This window comes from Rhea americana, unplaced genomic scaffold (assembly GCF_003343005.1).
Source record: "Rhea americana isolate MKP2758 unplaced genomic scaffold, rheAme1 scaffold_237, whole genome shotgun sequence".
Classification (NCBI taxonomy): Eukaryota; Metazoa; Chordata; class Aves; order Rheiformes; family Rheidae; genus Rhea; species Rhea americana.
The window spans coordinates 639,935-658,835 of NW_028186354.1; the positions used below are offsets into that span (position 1 = coordinate 639,935).

At 37.2% G+C, this 18,901-nt stretch overlaps 1 protein-coding gene across 3 annotated transcripts in view; it reads right to left on the reverse strand.

Moving 5' to 3' along the window:
- MAPK10 (mitogen-activated protein kinase 10) overlaps positions 1–8,796 on the reverse strand; it is a 90,636-nt gene extending 81,840 nt beyond the window's left edge. For 2 of the 3 annotated variants that reach the window (XM_085306324.1, XM_085306325.1), the window contains exon 1: positions 8,731–8,796. In XM_085306324.1, coding sequence (XP_085162450.1) covers positions 8,731–8,796 — 66 coding nt within the window. Of the gene's footprint in view, positions 1–8,728 lie in introns of all 3 variants that reach the window. The other variant, XM_085306323.1, reaches the window with a different exon arrangement.
- Positions 8,797–18,901: the final 10,105 nt, after the last annotated feature.

The window sequence follows — 18,901 nt, forward strand, 5'->3', positions numbered from 1 at the left end:
ACTCTATATTTTTCTCAATGACTAAACAAGCAAAATTAAAAACACAATAAACCTAGTGTTTAAGCCCAATAAACTGCACTGTAGAACTGCAGACTTCTATAAGAACAATGAGATGAGTAATTATCCTTGTCACAATTATAATTTAAATCTAATCCCTAAATCAATGAATTAACAGTGTTATTGGATTAATCACGTTTGATCAGCTCTCCAAACTGAGATAACACATAATCAAATCATGATCTACCTCCAAATCAATACAACAGTCACTTCCTAAATCAGGATGATGAAGCATCAGTGTTGTCTTACTCTAAAATTCACCACTGACCTAAAATTCATTCTTCTACTCAAAAGGCTATGCCGTTCACAAGGCAATTACTTAAAAGAGCACATCAATGTTAGTTTTGGTTTCAAACTCTGATTTAAAAGTTCTTTTCAAAGTCTTCATATCTATCTTGCTGATCTAAAGAAATCTACCCACCAGATTTTGTTTTTCTGTTACACACTCAGTGCTCACCCAAGGCTCTTCCAGAAATCTCATTGCTGTCATAGCAAAATGAATTTCACAACAGTTAATAACTTTTCAGATGAACTTCAAATGAACTTGGGCAAGCTACAATAATGGGGTCCCACTGTAATAGTAAAGGATTTCAAATATGAAACTATTTAATTAAAAGAGAATTTCTCCATCCTCTTCACCTAGATGAAAGCACATTTACRCACATTCACAGACCTCTGTCAATAACTCTGTAACATGAAAGATTATTCCTGAGGGACAGAGAATGCATTTGTGTGCCATTTGTTCTTGGTTTCCATAAACATTTGGACAATGGAAACACACCGCTTCAGCAATGAGTAGAATTGAATTTCTACTTCATATGTACAACTACGCATATACTGCAATTTTCTTTTACCAATAATTTGTTGAAAACGTGCAACATACACTCATAATGACCTCATTCTTCYATGCTGGGTAACTTAGAATAAGAAAGGGAAAAGGTTTTTCAAAACTGACTACATAGCTATCAGAACTGTATCACTTAAATGCACAGCCATGTCTGCAAATTTATTTGCTTAATTTCCCAACAACTGGGGAGCAGGAAGGAAAATGAACTGTCAAGACTCAAGCATTTGAGAAATACACAGTTACAATAAGCTGCATTTTTTTTGTTTGTTTTACAGCTTAGAGAGCAAAAGAGAGCAGTGGTTTCCTGATACTATGACTGTTTGTTTGTTTATTTCTAACACAGAGAAGAACTGTACTTTACTGTTTTCCATTCACAGACATTTGTTTCCAAACACTGTTCTTCCTGTCATTGATGAGCCTAAAATACTACCATTTCTTACAATTCAATATCTCACATACATTTTAGCTTTCATCTACATAAACCAYGCTAATGGTAATTTAAGCTAACTTGTTCTTTGCATTTCCAATAGAATCAGAGCCGTCATGCAATCTGCTATTATGTATGAGCTGAGGGGAACTTTACCTGAATATTAGCATCCTTCCCTGCTGGCACACAAACCTACCTAAGRGAACAAGTAAACTGTTAACGGTGCTCTAATTAAAGCTTACTGAAATCAACTAAATGACTCTGTGTTAATACAGCCAAGGAAAAAAACATTAGATGGAAGATTGGAGGGCCTTCTACTACACAGTAGCTACTGCAATGACCAAACGTGAGGAGGATGCAAGGATGATGATGTTCTGGGCTAGCAGTGACACCTAGCTCCCAAGGGGCCCCAGTGTCTCCATGCCAGCCCAGACAAGGTGAATAGAACGCAGCATGTTTCAGACAGTAGATGTCCTGCATTCTCTCAGGATCCAAAGGGATAACATCTTAAGAGCTACAATTTCATCTGGAAAGTCAGATGCTGAGATTATACAAATTAAAATTCTGAAACATGGTAAAATCCTCAGAGTATTCTTACCAACTGTGAGAACAGATCTAGAGGTAAGTCCTGCTCACCTGGGTATATTTGCAATGGTATTAATTTAGTGGCTATCCTCCCACATATATGACTGTAATTTTCCYAGGAGATTAATGCGCCAGAATTCCAGGATTAACAGACATTTATCTGAACCTCTTCTCTGGATTTCCTAAATCTCTTCTTTGGATTTAATGGTCACAGGTCTTGTAAATGTGGATGATCAATGAACCACAGTTCTGTACTAAAATTCCACAGATAATAATATACTCTCCTACAAAGAACACAGGATTTATTTCTCATCTTTTGCGTATAGTATTAAAGATTTTTATTGTATCAGCCACATCACACCACAGTTCCTCATTCCCCTACTTCATTTCCATCCTAAAAGGATTGTATCAGTCACCCAATCTTCTTCTGTTTAGTGAATTTTTGTGTGCTTTGTCATGGGCAAATTCTCTGCCTTCTGTTCGTCTCTTTCCAACATTTTCGTCCTAGATCCCAGGTGCAATCTGCCCTCTTAATAAGAACTCAGTCTTTCAAATAGCCAGACTGGCCTTTGCAAACACCTGAACTTTGATCAATTCATCAACTACATCACTTTAAACTCTTCTATATTTGCTCTGTGCACTCTATTTAAAAACTTACCTGATTATTATATGGACTACAACATTCTAAATCTTTTTTTAAAATACGTTCTCTTTGTTTAATCACCTCTAAAAAAACTGGCYGTTATCTAGTTATGATTATAAAAGAAGAAACAGAACTGCCTACTTTTTCTCTGATATGTATTGAAAACACGGAGTAACGTTCCATTTAAATATTCTTCAGTTATCCCCCACATTTTCACTGAGCTTTAACTACTTTTAATTGTTTCTTTCTTCCAGGTACAAAATTTTCTTAGTTCATTTGTAATTGTGGCATCACATGTTGCTAAGAAATCCCTGTGACCCAAAGTGTCTGCTTCATTCCGGGCCAGACTTCTAAGGGGTGTGCAATGGGTGAGAATCAGCACAACAGAACAGCCAGTTCAAACTGATCCCTCGTTCTCAAAATGCCTGAGGAGTTCAACACTGATGCACAGGTAACACTCAACCCTGCTCACGATACCAAAGAAGGTAAGGATGAGAAGGTATCATTGATCAGTGAGAAAAAGGACTGCCTGAGAGAGAAATTTCTTTATAGACAGGAACATGAACAGTGACCCAAATAAAAGAGGCAGCCAAAAATTCAGGAAAGAAGGATGAAGGTGAGAGAGCTGCAGCAAAGGTACTTGGAGACATCTCATTCAGGCGCAGCTTTAGAGACAGGAAGCTAGCAAAGGCACAGAGTGGAGCTGTCTCCAAAGCAGAGAAAAGTGATAGCAGCAGCCACATCTAACTGGCAAAAGAAACGAGGAGAGAGGAATCACTGCCATTTGCACTAACGGATTTGTTCTAAGGCTCTAGATATGGAAAAAGTAGTAACACAGGAAGAAACAAGATACAATTAAGATTAGGAGAGAGAAATGGGAACACCAGAGTTTGGCCAAAACACTGCAATCCTAAGAACAGTGAATTTATCAATGGCCATTAAGGGAGCACAGGAGCGTAGTGCATTAAGAGTATAGGAGAAGTAAGATGGAAAGAACAACTCCTCTTATTTATTGCATATACTGAAAATACAGTATATTTTAAAAAGCTTAAATTTCTCAAGAAACTAACTTTTCATTGAAATACTGGGTACTGTTTAGGAAGTTTTTTTCTACTATGAATGTGGTCTGGCTACATGACATGCTATGCCCCCACAGATATCATGACTTCCTTTAAAAAAGAAGGGTAATAAGAGGAACACACAAGTTATCACAACAACAGCACAGATTAAGTACTCCCAAATTTCAATTTCTCATTAGAATTATATAATTACAGCATTCACTGTGAAGACAATAACTAATGAAAAGACTCTCCCTTTTATAAGTAAAGGCTAAAAGAAGCTGGATAATTTAATTGTACCTTGTTTAGAAATAGATGGCTTCTGATACTAAACAGTATTATTTTTGTCCTGTAAGTCTAAGAAAGAGGTCAGTGTTTGTCTCATGGTTTATGACTGTTAATTCATCTTCTGCTGAATAGATGGCATAATTACAGGATATTTTGCACTGAGACGATTTCTTTAATGATGGAAGTAGAAACTTCATCTAACCTGATTAAGACATCAGTTGCAATTAAAGTAGTTTATCAAAATTAATATACAATTCAAAAACAAGTCAGATGAGCTCAGTCAATGAAGAACAATATAATTATTAACAGACCTGGTCTTTTCTGTTGGTAAAATGAAAGGCTTTCTAAAAACACATGATTTTAAAATGGTCATTGATGCAAATATTGCAACTAAGAAGCCTACACAATTTTTAAATACAAGTGAGTGCAGCTGTGGAAATATAGAATATGGGGGGAAAAAAAGGTCTGAAGAGAAATTAAAGTTCTTTTTTATCTTTTTTTCTTTTTAAAGCATGAATTGAATAGATGTTTGCAAAATACAAACTAAAATTTAATTCTAGGGGTTTCTTTTGGTGACCTCGATGCAGCAACAAATCCCAGTCTAAAAACCTGGTCTAAAATACTGTGTCTGGGGCATCAAACTGCTTAAACTGTGCAATAAGGACCAATGACGATGTCATACCTAGGACTTAGCATGTGACTGTACACTGCTGATTCACATTAAACATTTTCTTAATGTGCATGACCAGGCCCCAGATATGTGATCTCAATTATCAAATGTCCTGCTCTTCCTCTCTGTAAAAAAATGATTATTGCAACATTATAAAGTACTACTAATGTACAACATCCAGCAACAAAAATGTGTTCTTCAAAGACGAGAATAAATTGGGGCTACTACCCCTGAGTAAAATCATGGAATTGTATAATACCACAACAAAAAATAATTGCATCAAAGCCTGAAAAAGCCCATATAGAAACGCAGTCATAGAATCCAAAACAACTGCTTTTAACTTGTACAATACTACAATGGGTCTTAATAAAGTCTAGATAAAGGTATCCTATGCAGCAACTGCTTCTATTACTGAACATGAAAAATCCTGGAAGGCAACACACTTGTCTATTTTGATGAACATTACATTCGAAACGAAATGTTGAAAAACGTGGATCTGGCAGTCAGCATCCTTTAGACATTCTATGGGATCATTCAGCACTGAAACTTCAATATCCTCACCTATTCGGACTTAGTGCTCGGCATCATGCTGCAATTCAGTAAGAACATGTAGGATCCTACAGGTACAACCTGATATCAACCTTAAAAATTTCTCATTAAATACTTTAAGAGTGAAAACTTCTTGTCCTATTTATTATGGGAGGAAACCAGATAACATTTTCCTCAGCCATCAAAAAGGTATCTGTTTGAAAATGTTTGGCTACAAGTTTACAGTAATTCCAGTCTTCTGTACTTTTATACGGCATATGGCCAAAAAAGCCATATTTATCCCATTTCTGCTACTGCATATTTCTCAGGAGGATTTTTCTTTTTCCTTTAGTTGGAAATCTGTAATACTCTATTCCCATGTAGTTAGCATTTTATCATCTAAAACTAGTACAGCCAATGCCATAAGCTTTGTGTCAAGAGGAATAGGTTATAATTAGGTATATGTCACTTTCTTTCATAGAACAAAAAGATATGCCTTTACAGGCCACCAGAGAATAAATTCCCACAAAATATCTGTTACAAGAAAACCTTGTGTGCACTAGTAACAATCGTTGGAGTAATTTTCAATATAGCACCTCTAAAACAACATTTCAGAAGAACTCTRCATTTGGTATAAAGTCCATTATAATGCAGAAATTTCAAACAGGAGCAGGACTTTATCTCTGCATCTTCTAGTTGCCTACCACTAATCTGCATGTTTCAGCTTGTTAATATATCATAAGTTTTCATCAGATTGACAATTCTGTTTTATGTGGTAAATATACTAGCCACAGAAGTGTGATAATCAAAGCTTCCTCCATCGGCTAAACTGTACTTTCACTAAGACCTCATATAGAAAAACAGGTTGTTGACTGCCGTAAATCTGCAAATATTCACAGAAATTAATGTAGTCATTTACATTTGCTACACTAAGGGATCTAGCCTAGACATAAATACTTTCAGACTGCCCTCTTTCGTTAATCACCTATGCGGACTTTTWAAAATAATCTGTTTGGACATTTAAAAAATGGCTACCATCTGCTCGCAACTCTGTAAAGGATTTAGATGGCTTTAACAGCAGAAACTGGCTTAACATCCTGGCAAGTCAACAGGACAGGATCAAACTATACCACACACACTTGCTGATGTCTAATGCATGTTTATGTAACACAWACAATTTTTGGATTTGTTGAACAGGAAAAAAAAATGTACGGAGTTTGACTATGTTCACTGGAGACTGCACGTATGTAGGACCCCTGTTGTCCATACTGTTGAGATCCTTGTCAGCTGTAGACATCTCAAGATTTGAGGGGCAGAATCTACCTTTTGCTGATGATTGCTGTTCTGCTGTCATGTCATTTGCACTTGCTAACACCAGTCCCTTAACCCCTGCGATCTGCTGATTCTGCAGATAACAGTCTCCCAAAGATACTCTGAGAAACAAGGGAATGGGTTCTTTACACTTGTCTCAGAACAAGTATTAACAAACCAAAGAGCATTTGATTTCCACATTAACATTATGAATAAACACAGAAAAAAACGTATTACTACCTGGACACCGTTGAATAGTCTGTAAAATGATTTGGGTATTTAGACCAGGGTGCACATACATCACATACTCTGTCCTAGGTAACTCAAATGAACAGCATCCATGACAGCTAAGGTCTTAATGCGATGAAACACTTCCCTTCTCTACAGAGGGAAAACTCTTGTACCTAAAGCTAAATACGTACTTAAGTGTTATTTGGATCAGGGCCTATCTTATTAGAGAGAATAAATTCATGTGAAGCCTGCACTAGCTTTCATCCTTAGGAGGTTAACTCCAATGATCTGAAGACCGTGAAAAAGTATTTGTGCCATAAGTGCTTGAAGGATAAAATTCTGTTTCCTGCAACGTCAGAATATTATCTGTTGCACATATTTACTGGATGACTCCTCTCTGAGTTCCTTTTGCAGGCATGAAACACGAATTTTTATCACTCAGTGGATTCAGCTAAGCAGTTTTTAATTTCAATGCAACTTCTTTAAGAAAAATCATTATATATACAAGCAGTTCTGTATGTGCCTCCAAACACTTTTTAGTAAGCTAGAGAAATTGCAAAGGAGAAATTACAGCAGAACAGTATATCAAGTCTAATTACAAAATCTTAAGTGCAATGACACTTTTGGTCATGAGCTGATGCGCACACAAAAGGAGTACTGAACGTAAGAAAAAATGGTGAAGAATATTTTTCTTCTGCATGCATATGCTATGCAAAAAGCTGTATTTTGCACAGTGAAAAATCTCTAATTTCTTTTGGCAAGTGAACTCCGCAAAAAAAGAAGAGTACTATGTTTGCTTAAATGCTTTCTTGTTGTCATGAGATGTATGAGATTGTTTTGGACCCTTTTTGTGAAGATGTAAAAGAGCAGGAGGAAAAAAAAAAAGAACAAAGAAGAATATTAAACGTTATTGAACTGAAAATCAAAGATCTATCTTAGAGCTGATAGGTTACAAGTTACAGAGCTGAAGAAGTGGAAATCCTACTCAGCAGAGTAAATATCTACAGCTGCTGTGTTCAAAACAAAGCAAAACTCACAACACCTGTTATTGTTTTGTCCTAAATGCTTACATACAGCTAATAGGCCTGTTCTTGGAATTGTACTTTCAATTAATTAGACTCAAAGCAATATAAGAGGGAAAAAATAGTGTTTACCATAAATCTATTTCTAAGAAAGCTGCATTTTTCTCACCCCTCAAAAAATAAAGCATGTCCATCCAGCTGGTCAGATTACTGGTATTTCATCTCACCAGAAAAATTTAGAAAGACACAGATTTCAAACACAAAACATTCTGCAGGAGAAGTAAGCATTTTTACATTCATAATGTAAAAGCATGTTCACAAATTTGTGACAGATATGTATGTTAAGTAGCTTAATCTAACCAATAAAACAAAAATTAGACAAATCAGTCTCCTTTTTTTCTCCACCTTGCTTTCATCCCTGTAAGATTTTAAAGCATTGTGCCTTAACAATTTTAAGGCTAATTTAAAAGTACAGAATTGGCTACAGTGCAGTCTTATGACCCCAGAACCTCTATTACGTACATTTTGTTCAGTTGGATATGTTACAAGCCCCCCCCAAATTTGATTACTTCTCTGTGCTTACGGTAGACTAACGGACATAAAATTGCAGTCACGTGCTACAATATTAAGCTCTGTCTCATAAAAACTGAAGCTAAGATAAAATAGTTTTAACTTGCGTATTTTAGTGAAAGTGTCTACATAGGTACACTTATTTCAGATTAAGGATTTTCTGCTTGATTCATCATTAGGGATTTACAGACAAAATTGTTATTGTTTGAAAAGCTCTGCTACTATTTTTATTTTTAAAAATTATCAGCACATTAATTACTGCTTTGGCAAAGCAGAATCAAAAATCTTTAGAACAAAGTACGACAATCAAAGTAAAAAAGTATTTTTTTTTGACATATTCTTCTAATTTTTCTATTTATTGTAATTCTTATAACCAGTTACTCTCTGATGGCTGCTGAAATTCACTTTTTTCTGTTATGGTTTTATAGCATGAACAGCAAAAATGAAGTACAAGGATATACTGTACCTTGTTTTACCTGTAAGGAACACACACCTGACAAAAGGCAATCTTCACATCCAGGGTAGGTTCACCACAATAGTACAAGAAATGGCGGCTCATAAATACCTGCAATTAAAGAAAGGTAAAGATAAAAATCTTGTATGTGTTGCTGATGTGACTTTTGGGATATAAAACCAACCTGAGTTAGTACTCAGCTCTTTAAYAATTGTAATTGTGTAGAATATTGGACTGGCAATAAGCTCTAAAATCTTCCTAAGCCCAGTGAAGGTAATGGCCTTAAATATGACTTGATTATATCAGCAAACTTCAGAGTAACTGAAGTCATTATCTTGAAGTTTATCTTGCAATTTCTATATTCCTACATCAACAAAATCAAAATCAAGCCCACAGAGTTTCACACAACATTGGAATGGGAGACTGTGTTATCATTTCAGGGAGGGAAAAAAAAAAAACCCTAAATCCTGAATTGGCAATTACTAGGAAAGTTGCAGAAAACAGAGAACACAATTATATCTTTGTGAAAATTCATGGCACAAGCACTTCATGAATATTTTGTGTTGTTCTGGCCCTAATCTTAGTAAGGGTATCTTAGAATAAGAAAAGTTACAGAACAGAACTAGGAAAGTTACAGAAAAGGGCAGTAACAGTGCTCCACAGAACACATGAATTTCTTGCATGAATAAACTGTAAAGCTGAGATTTTTCAGCCTAGAAAAGAACTCAGTGGGTATATGTTAGAATCCATAAAATTATGAGTGGCATAGTGAATGGGAAAAGGAGGACATTGTTTCTCTATTTAGTAAAACAAGTAGATGGCATCAAATTAAGTTACAAAGCAGCAGGTCAGGATAAGCAAAGAAAGAGAATTATTCACACCCTATTTTGTCAGACTGTGAAACTCCGCTTCAAGTTGCTGTGGATGTCAGAATTTGACATGGATTCTAATATAATTAAGCAAATTCATACAAGGAAAACTCCACTGAAGGCTAATAACCTCAGAATACCCTCACAGACTCAAGATGTTCCTAACTCACAGACTGTCACTACTTGCTTATCCTATTTTTATATCCTTTCCCAGGCATCAGATACTGGCAAAGGCAGGCTGATACTGGAGTGCACCAGCCTCTCTGTGTACCCCGTTACAGCTGTTTTTACTTTCTTAACTCCGTAGTACCATAATTCAGCTTTGACCGATCAGCCCTTCCATAGCAGCATTCTAACATGGGACACCAATGAGAACAAACACACAGATGCCATCAGGCTAAACATGTTTCTCTGCCACATCACATTGGAACTTATATTGATTCTTCTGCATGACTCTACTTCGGCAAAGGAAAACCTGTAACAGTACAATTAAAAAATCTGCAACTTTTAAATAAAAGGAGATAATGTAGAAGTTGCTGTTTTTCTTGTAAATATAAGCTAATTGCAAAAGGTTGAAATAACTAAGAAATGCAATCATCACTTCATTAAGATATAGCCATGCTTCTAAAACTTTGCTTGACTCCCCATGGCCCTGTAATATTGACCTGTATGCAATAGGAACTATTAATAAACTTTACGTATAAATGCCATTAAATAAAAAAGATTTTATTTGGAGTGACTCCAACCTGCACAAACTGCCCTGGACTTAAGAAAGTACAAGCTAGTATCCAACAATACTTGCAAACTTGAATGTATCATGTGCTCCCACATGTTTAATTTTAAATGAATAAATGAATAATCCTATTACGAAAGCAAGTGCATGACCTTTTCTGCATCAGGTTACAGTTTCTGAGATTGCTGCCTCATTGCTCAGTGAGTCACTGCTGGAGCCTCACATYCACAGAACATTTGTATTAAAATGAAACGGAGAAAGAAAGAAGAAAAAAAGCTTTTAACATTAGTCATATTCTCTGTGATTTCTCAAAAGCCAGCAGATAATTACGGTCTCACACTGCATAAGTATACATCTATAAAATCCTATTGGCTGGATGCACGATACATCAGTGCCTTAAATATCGTCAGTCATAACATACCACATTCAGAGTCAGGTAATGTAAAGTGTAGAAAGGATAGGAAGAAAATCTGGGAAATTCGTCTCCTCGCTGAATTTGCTGCAAGTACGAGGCATTTTATATTACATATGCATTACTACTAATATACAACACCTCAGTTTTCCAGAGGGTGACCATAACTGTTAATAGTCACCCTGAGCAAAGCAATGAACTAGTGGATTTTATGAACTGGAATACATTTTTCAATTTATTACGTTGTCCTTGAATGCAGTTATTGCTTATAAAATAATGCAAGTATGATATGTTTTAATGGCCTAAATCAATGCTCATATTCCTCTGTACCTAACATACATCAAATGAACCACTAGAGAGCTGAGAACCTCCAAATACACACAAGGAATGAGAATATGTTTCTGTAGCAGAGAGGTCTGTAAGACTGTAAACGCAGGGCAAAAGAGATTTGAGTTCATTTTTTTCATAGTGCGTGTCCTTGTACATGGAATTTATCCAAGACTCCCTTCAGTAAGCTATAAATAATTACATATTTATAACTTCTAATTACTTAATACAGAAAATACATTCACACTCAACCGTGTATGTATCCTTGGTCATATCTCATCTGGTGTGGGTGACACTACATCGCTGGATACAGTAGAGATGCATCAATATAAAGTAAATAAAGAGCTAGCCTGACACTGAGAAACCTGTGTCACAACACAAAGCAGCTACAAAGCAAGAAGTTACTGACAGTGCTGATAAAACAGAACATTTTGTAATAACCAAAGCTGGCATCTAGCTGGGTAACCAAAGACCTCCATAGCATCAGGAATAAAATCTGTCTATGAAATAKCAACACAATAGGATCTCAAACTGTCCCCTGGGAACGAAGCCTCTGTATACCTGAACCTACAAAAACAGGTGCCAGCAGCCAAGACATTATGATCCAGCTTCAGCCAAGACAAAACTAGGAGGCACTAAAATAGGAGGAGGAAAGTAGGAGTGAAGACAWGTGAAGTATAAGAAAATGACTGTGCAGATTTATAATGTAAGCAGGATGTACTGTTTTTTTCATAAGGTACCAGCTAAAAGGCTCTGATATTTGACCTTACTTCCTCAAAATCTTTCTAAAATCATAAAGAAAGATGATTTTAAGCCTGCTCTGTATTAAAAAACAAACAAACAACCAAAAAAACACTTCTGCCTTATTTTCCTCTTTTTTATGTATACATTGATAAGATCACAGGACAATAGTAAAGACTCATTAAAAGATTTGCTTTCTCTTAGAATCAAAAAAGAAACTCTAGGAGAATAAAGAGATCATGTTTATCTTCTGACCTTTCCATCTTCCCCTTAACAAGAACATACACGCACATGCATGCTTGCACTTCCCTTTGCCTTTTCCAAGTCTCTCTCCTGCTGTGTCAGGCCTTTTGCAAGATTAAGAGTACTGCAAGGCCCTGGCAATTCCTCAGTGAGCTCTTTTTTTATCGCCTGCTTCTTAGGAAAAACAAAACAAAACAAAACGAAATAAAAAAAAMCACAAACACAAAAAGCTGAAAATCCTCAGAGCATCCAATGGCACAGGCCCCAAGAGAACTGCAGTCTGGGACTGTGAAGATACCTCCAAGGCCTGCCCTYTGCCCAGCCTGCTGCTTAGCCACATAATTCCTCATACAACTCCTCTTCCCACACCAGCAGTTCCGCTTCCGAACTGAATGCAGGCTAATGACATGCCCAAAGCCCAGGCAGGAACCTCCCACTCCCCTCAGTGCTTTTGCCAAGTCTGTCTTTTTTCAAGAAGGATTGTTTATTTTTAATAATGCTTATCTTCCCCTCCAGGGGTCAGGAGGATGAACTCATTATTATTCACACAGCTCCTTGAAGGCTGAAAGAATTAAATCAATACTATTAGAATAGTTACTGACAGCAGAAAGGAAACAGAGTGGTGAAAGCAGACAAAGCAGACTARGAAAGCAAGAGGAATGGTAGTTCTCAAATATAGCCTCTGGCAGTAAATCTTTCTGCTGTTCCTTCCTCACCCTCACCCTATATATGGTGGTACATAGCAAACCTCTGGGCAGCTTAGCACCTCATCTTTTGGCCTGGGAGGCCTCTCTTTATTCCCTGATGGCACCATACCTTCCATAACTGGGTTCTGGATCATGAATGGAGGGCCTGGGTTTGCTTGAGGCCCAGAAGGTACTTTGAGCCTGAGGCCTAAAATTTTGCCATACTGGTACTAGGAGAATCTCGGCACTCACATCCATCATGTTTCCTCTAAGCTGCCTCTCTAACCTAGACCTAGGCTAGAGACAGCTCCCTTGTCTGAAGAAAGTATCCCAGTCACTTTCTTTTCAGAAAATCTCRTCATGAGCTGTTTCTCATTCTGCGCAACTGAACAGGCAAATCCGTCATGCACAATGGATCTTGCCTTGGCTTGTCAAAGCATATTTAAAGTTTTTTATGACAATCAGGAAGACAAATGCGGGGCCTCAGGGAAGTTCCATGTACCTTTTTAGMTCAGAGAGAGTTAGGAGCCAACTGTCCTACTGTGAGATTGCTTTTCTTATGACAGCCTAGACAGGCAGGACTTTTCACCTCACCCCAAAGCAAAATCAGCTATGTCAAACACACCAAAACAGGGATGGAACAAGGTTCTTGATGAGAGAAACTACRGCAGCAGTTTGACATGTGTTTAAACCAGCATTCTCTCTGCTTAAATAAAGCAAGTCTCAATCCTAGCCTGGGTGCTTGTTCTTGTCATTTTTCACACTTTTTCACCTGTACTGCAAGAGGCATTTACATGTCCTGTGGTAAAATGAATTGTGAACAAATCCTGTTTCAGAAATACCCCTGCCTGTTTGCGTGTGTGTATGTGTGTGTGTGTGTGTGTGTGTTGGTTTTTTAAGTCCAAGATCAAATTTAAATGAAAAGCAAATTGCAGCTGAAGGTATCATATGCAGAGTTGGCTGTATATAAAATATCGCTAGATTAAATCTTGGCAAGGCATGGCTGCAAACTGGAAAATTTAAACAGAATCATGCAATGCCACCCAACAATATGCTATAACCCATTCCCAGTGCCACTAGGCATGTTAATCTCAATAATAGAGGGAAACAATATATATTCATATCAAGAACCAAATCCAGCATTTCTGCATATTAGCTATTACCACGAGAATACATCACGCATGTTCAATAGGTACAGTGAATGTGCTGCATGTCTTCATAGGCAGATAGTTTTATACTCATGCTACAAGAGGTTAATTAAAATATTACTTGCTGCTTCATTATATTTCATCTACGAGCAGATTTTAAAAGATTCAGAGCATGGAAAACATACTGAAATTACACAACCATTTAAAGTTATTTTAAAAAGTACACAAAAAACATCCTGTCTCACTTCAGTGAGATGGGGCAATTCATCAATTCAGCTGTCACATACAATCCTTTTTTGAAAAACAGCAATGTTAAAAGATTAGCATTTATGAATTTTTAATGTTTCCTGTTTTGAAAATGTGTTTGATCATTTCATGCGTTTCCAGCAGTGGAACTCCTCTCCCCTTTCTTTAAAGATACACACTCTAATCTCAGTAGTTTATCAGCACTCTGAGCCTTTAAGCRCCTCTGGGATCTCACTCCTGTAACTATCTTTTTCCTTCACTAAAATTTGATTATTCAACCCTCTATAAACAACAAGGAGATTAAAAAGTTGCAGAATATTGACTGTATACCACATCTTCAGATTTAGCCATTTGTATCACTGGGTATACGAAATAATGAAGACTTGACCAAGGTCACACAGGGTGACACAGCAAGCTAGGGAGAGAATGATAATTTTAGATTCTCAGCCCCATCTAGTTTCATATATGGACTTTGCCTTCTTTATATGCTGGCTCAGCATGGTAATAATGGCTTTCACAGGACTCTTTATTCATTAGGTTTTGTTCTCATTTCAGATAGGCATCTCTGTATGGCTTGAAAAATTGCCCGCAGAGCTTCCAGATAGATAATACACTAGTAGAATGTAATGTATTTCTGTATATCTGAGGTCAGAATCAAACACCAAGTTGCTAGTAAATCTAACACCCTTCTTAACAATGGGGATATATGCTACCTCTCTCAGGATAAAATCTGCAGGAAGACAGAGTATCTCTTCATCCTCTGTAGGACAGGTCAGTGAGCACTGAACAGACACAGCCTCAAATCAATGCACCCTATAACATAGAAGGCCAATAGATGGGGTGCTACGTGGCTAGAGACCCCATATATCTGCAGGTAGGACTTGACTTCACTCAGGCCCATAGTAAGATGTCTATTAGGTATGAAACCTGTGTTTAAAGTGCAGGACCTAGCGCCCTTCTGAGCTCCTAGGTCTGTTACACATAGGCTCAAATACCCTATCAAACTTGGTCTTGAAAGACCAGACCTTTGGGCTTATCAGCAATTCTTGTACAGCCTCATTTTTCAGTGCTAATTTAGAGCACTGTAACAACTGAGTGTTTTTAGTATCAGTTTAAATGAAATCAAGCTTGGCAAGAACCTTCAGGACCTGACAGGGAATAAATCAGAACTCAAATCTGTAAGCAGATTAATAAGAGATGAGGAGTGTTCTACTGAGGAGGAGTGTTTTTCTGTTGTGTCTATGCTATCATTTTAATTATGCTTGGAATAACTGGGGAAAGCAAGGATGTGAATACGGTAATTAGGGTTAAATCCCAGCAGTAACAGCTTATCTTACACTGAGAAGAGAAGTGACAGCATTTAAAAATTTATAAGAAAAAAATTGTAAGAATCATGCAAGCAATTCTAAAAGTTAACTGCTGCAACAGAAAGCCAATAGGTAGAGAGAACTTGGGGACAGGACTGAAAGGACTTTTGGAGAAGATACTTATCAAAGAGCATGCAAACTGCAAAAACTGACTGCAAAGACTGATGAGCAGTTTTTCCTAATGATTACAGCTTGCAAGCAAAAGACAGCAAAAGATGAGTCTGCCTTCACTACCAGCTTCCTGGGTATTCTCAAGCCAATCATGCTGAGTCAAATTTCYACATTTAGCAATACCTGTTATAAACATCCAAGTTAAAACAGTCAAATATGTCACATACCTACAGCTCACATTTATTTCAAGTGGCTCCTGTTGTTTTTTTTTGTTTGTTAGKAAATAGACTTTTGAAGTCACACTGATCACCAATACACTTACTTAGCTGTTTTACCAACAGCTGCTATCTGAGAAATGACTGCTCTGTGGGCATTGCAGCAGGTTCATTCGTCAAAGTTTATGACAATCTTACCAAAGTATCTTACAGCATCTTTTCATTTGCAGTTGAGTGTCTTCATTCTGCAAGGTAAATTCAAAGAGAAAACAGAATCTAGCCAATTCTTAGGGGTATTAAATTAGATTTTGATGTTGGAAGCAGCTCTGAATTAGCTTACGATGAACATCCCATGATCAGTGTGCAAGATCATGGCTTTTATCATCACAAAAAAATTAAAGAAAAACAAATTAGCACAAGTAGAGCACAGTAAACTGCTTACTAGTTGCCTACCACCAAGCAAATAACCTTTACCATAATGGGAAAAGCAAGATTTTTCCATTCCGGCACTTGGGTTTAGCCTGCTCTTTCTTGAAAGAGAGAAATAAATCTGTGATAGCTGCCTCATTGCAGCCGAATGAAAAATTCTGCCTTCTCAGAAAGCTGTTTTACTCTATTTCCCTCTAAAAATCAATAAATAACTGTTCCTTATATAAATATAAGTGGTAAAAATGCCTGAAGGTATGCAATGAATCACTAAAAACTATTTTTAATACACTCTCAAGTCAGAGTACAACCTCCAAACCTAATTCAAATTCAGTTAAATTTGCCTTCAAYATAGACAACCTTGGCATTGTATGACTGGTTAAAATGACATACATTCCATAGAATAGAGAGATAAATATATTCAATTACTGTCTACTTTAAGCAACATCAATAAAATATACATCTTGTGTATTTCACCCAYGTTTAACACACACATGTGGCAGAGAAGAAATAGACTTGCCATCTGGCAGCTGATTAAAGTAATGAGAAGGAGCTTTCCCGAGTTACCCGAAGCATGACAAAGCACTGATGATCATTCCCCATCCTGAAAAGGAGGCCAAGTTGGTGTCAGCAGCACAGGCTCATACAGCTGAAACAGCTGGTGCTGAGCACCTACCATTCTCCTACCTGYGTTTCAGAGATTTTATTCCAGATTTATGTGTAGGCTGCTGCCATGAACCAAAGACACATTATYGGTTAGTGTGCACTATGTGTGTTCCTGGAGCACATCTGGTTTTGTTTCACACAAAAAGAATCAAGCCTGACAACCAAAAAGATGTGAGTGAGCATAATTAGGATATTTGATTCAGAAGTGCAGCCCTGCTCTGAATGAACTAATGCATACATACCTAGAATATCATTTGGAATGTATTTTCCATTTCAATCTTTTCACTTTTTGATCTATTCACATGTTGCTGGTCTCCATATTGTATTATAATCAAATACTTTCTAAAGACTCCCAAATTCTGCAGATTTTCAGATCTGGGTGATCTGTATTTTAAACTGAATTCTTTATTATCTAGAGGCTAAACAGAYTTCCGTTACTCCAGTTGGCCTCCAAATAAAGAGAGAAGAGAATGAAAAATTGTACTGTATTTTCCCAAGTTGCACAGCCAATTAGTCCATTCAAGCCTAGAGCTAATGTCTAGACAGTCAGAAGGCTAGAACTAAATGAAACCATTTAACATATCAAGATACATGGACCTACTCTCAATTCCTACTCTTTAACTAGGAGACAATATACACTCGTATATTGTCCAGTATACGTTGATAATATCCAGTATAGGTTGTTTGAGGCCAAATCTCAAACAACCTATACTGGATATTATCAACGCGTGTAAGTACCTGAAGGGAGGGTGTCAAGGGGACGGGGACAAACTCTTTTCAGTTGTCCCATGTGACAGGACAAGAGGGAATGGGCAGAAACTGAAGCACAGGCAGTTCCACCTGAATGTGAGGGGGATTTTCTTCCCTGTGAGAGTGACGGAGCACTGGCACACGTTGCCCAGAGAGCTTGTGGAGTCTCCTTCTCTGGAGATCTTCAAGGCCCACCTGGATGCAACCCTGTCTACCATGCTCTAGGTGACCCTGCTGAGCGGGAAGGTTGGACTAGATGATCTCCAGAGGTCCCTTCCAACCTTACTGATTGTTCTATTATGCAAGTTAATCATCCCATCAATGCACGTAAAAGAATGAACATTCTAGCTGATTTCTGCCAACAGCAGAAATTCTACCTTAAGGAGAAATGCATCAAAAGGTCATGTCACTTAGCAGGGATCTAGATATAAATCCCATTTCAGRGCACCTTGATTTTGTGGCACTCAGAGATTAAACTGGAACTACTATGACAGCTTCCTTTAGAAGAGAAATGGATGGTTTTGGTGATTCAAGAGGAACGAAGTAGGAGAACAAAATAATATTTAGCCATGCTTCTACTTATTTGATACTAAACCATTTCAAACTCTACCCATGCTCATCCTTCCTATGTCGAGGATTGCATGCTGGAGATATGAAAAGCAATTTAAGACTATGGGATTACTTGCCGAACTGAAATGTCAGCATTTATCAATGTACCTTTAAAATACAAGTTAATYGGTCATTGAACTGAACAGGCCAACTCCCACCTCTCACAATTATTCAGATAACAGAGTCACAGAATCATTCATGTTGGAAGGGATCTCAGGAGATGTCTTGTTGAACCCCCCTGCTCAAAGCAAGGGCAGCTGTTTCAGGTTATTTGCAAAGTCAGGATGCTAAGTCCTCCCTAATTTATCCTTGGTTGTAGTTACTTATTAATACAATAGCTGCAGCAGCTATTACTTGACAAGTAAAAATACTATTACTTGACAAAACATAAAGGGCTTAGCTATGGGGTACAAATCTGTGCCCATGAGAAGATCACACTGTAAATTCTGCAGCTACAGAACAGAACAGCTTATTTCTGAAACATCTAAAATCCAGATTTCTTYTCTTCTGAAAACCTTTTCCGCCTCTTAAGCTTTAACATTTATAAATTTTAATACTCCCATAAAAAAATGCCACCAGAACTACTCACATCAGATATGTAAGCAGTATTTATTGCAAACTCCTGATAATTGTTAAATATGGAAGTTACATTTTGTCCGAA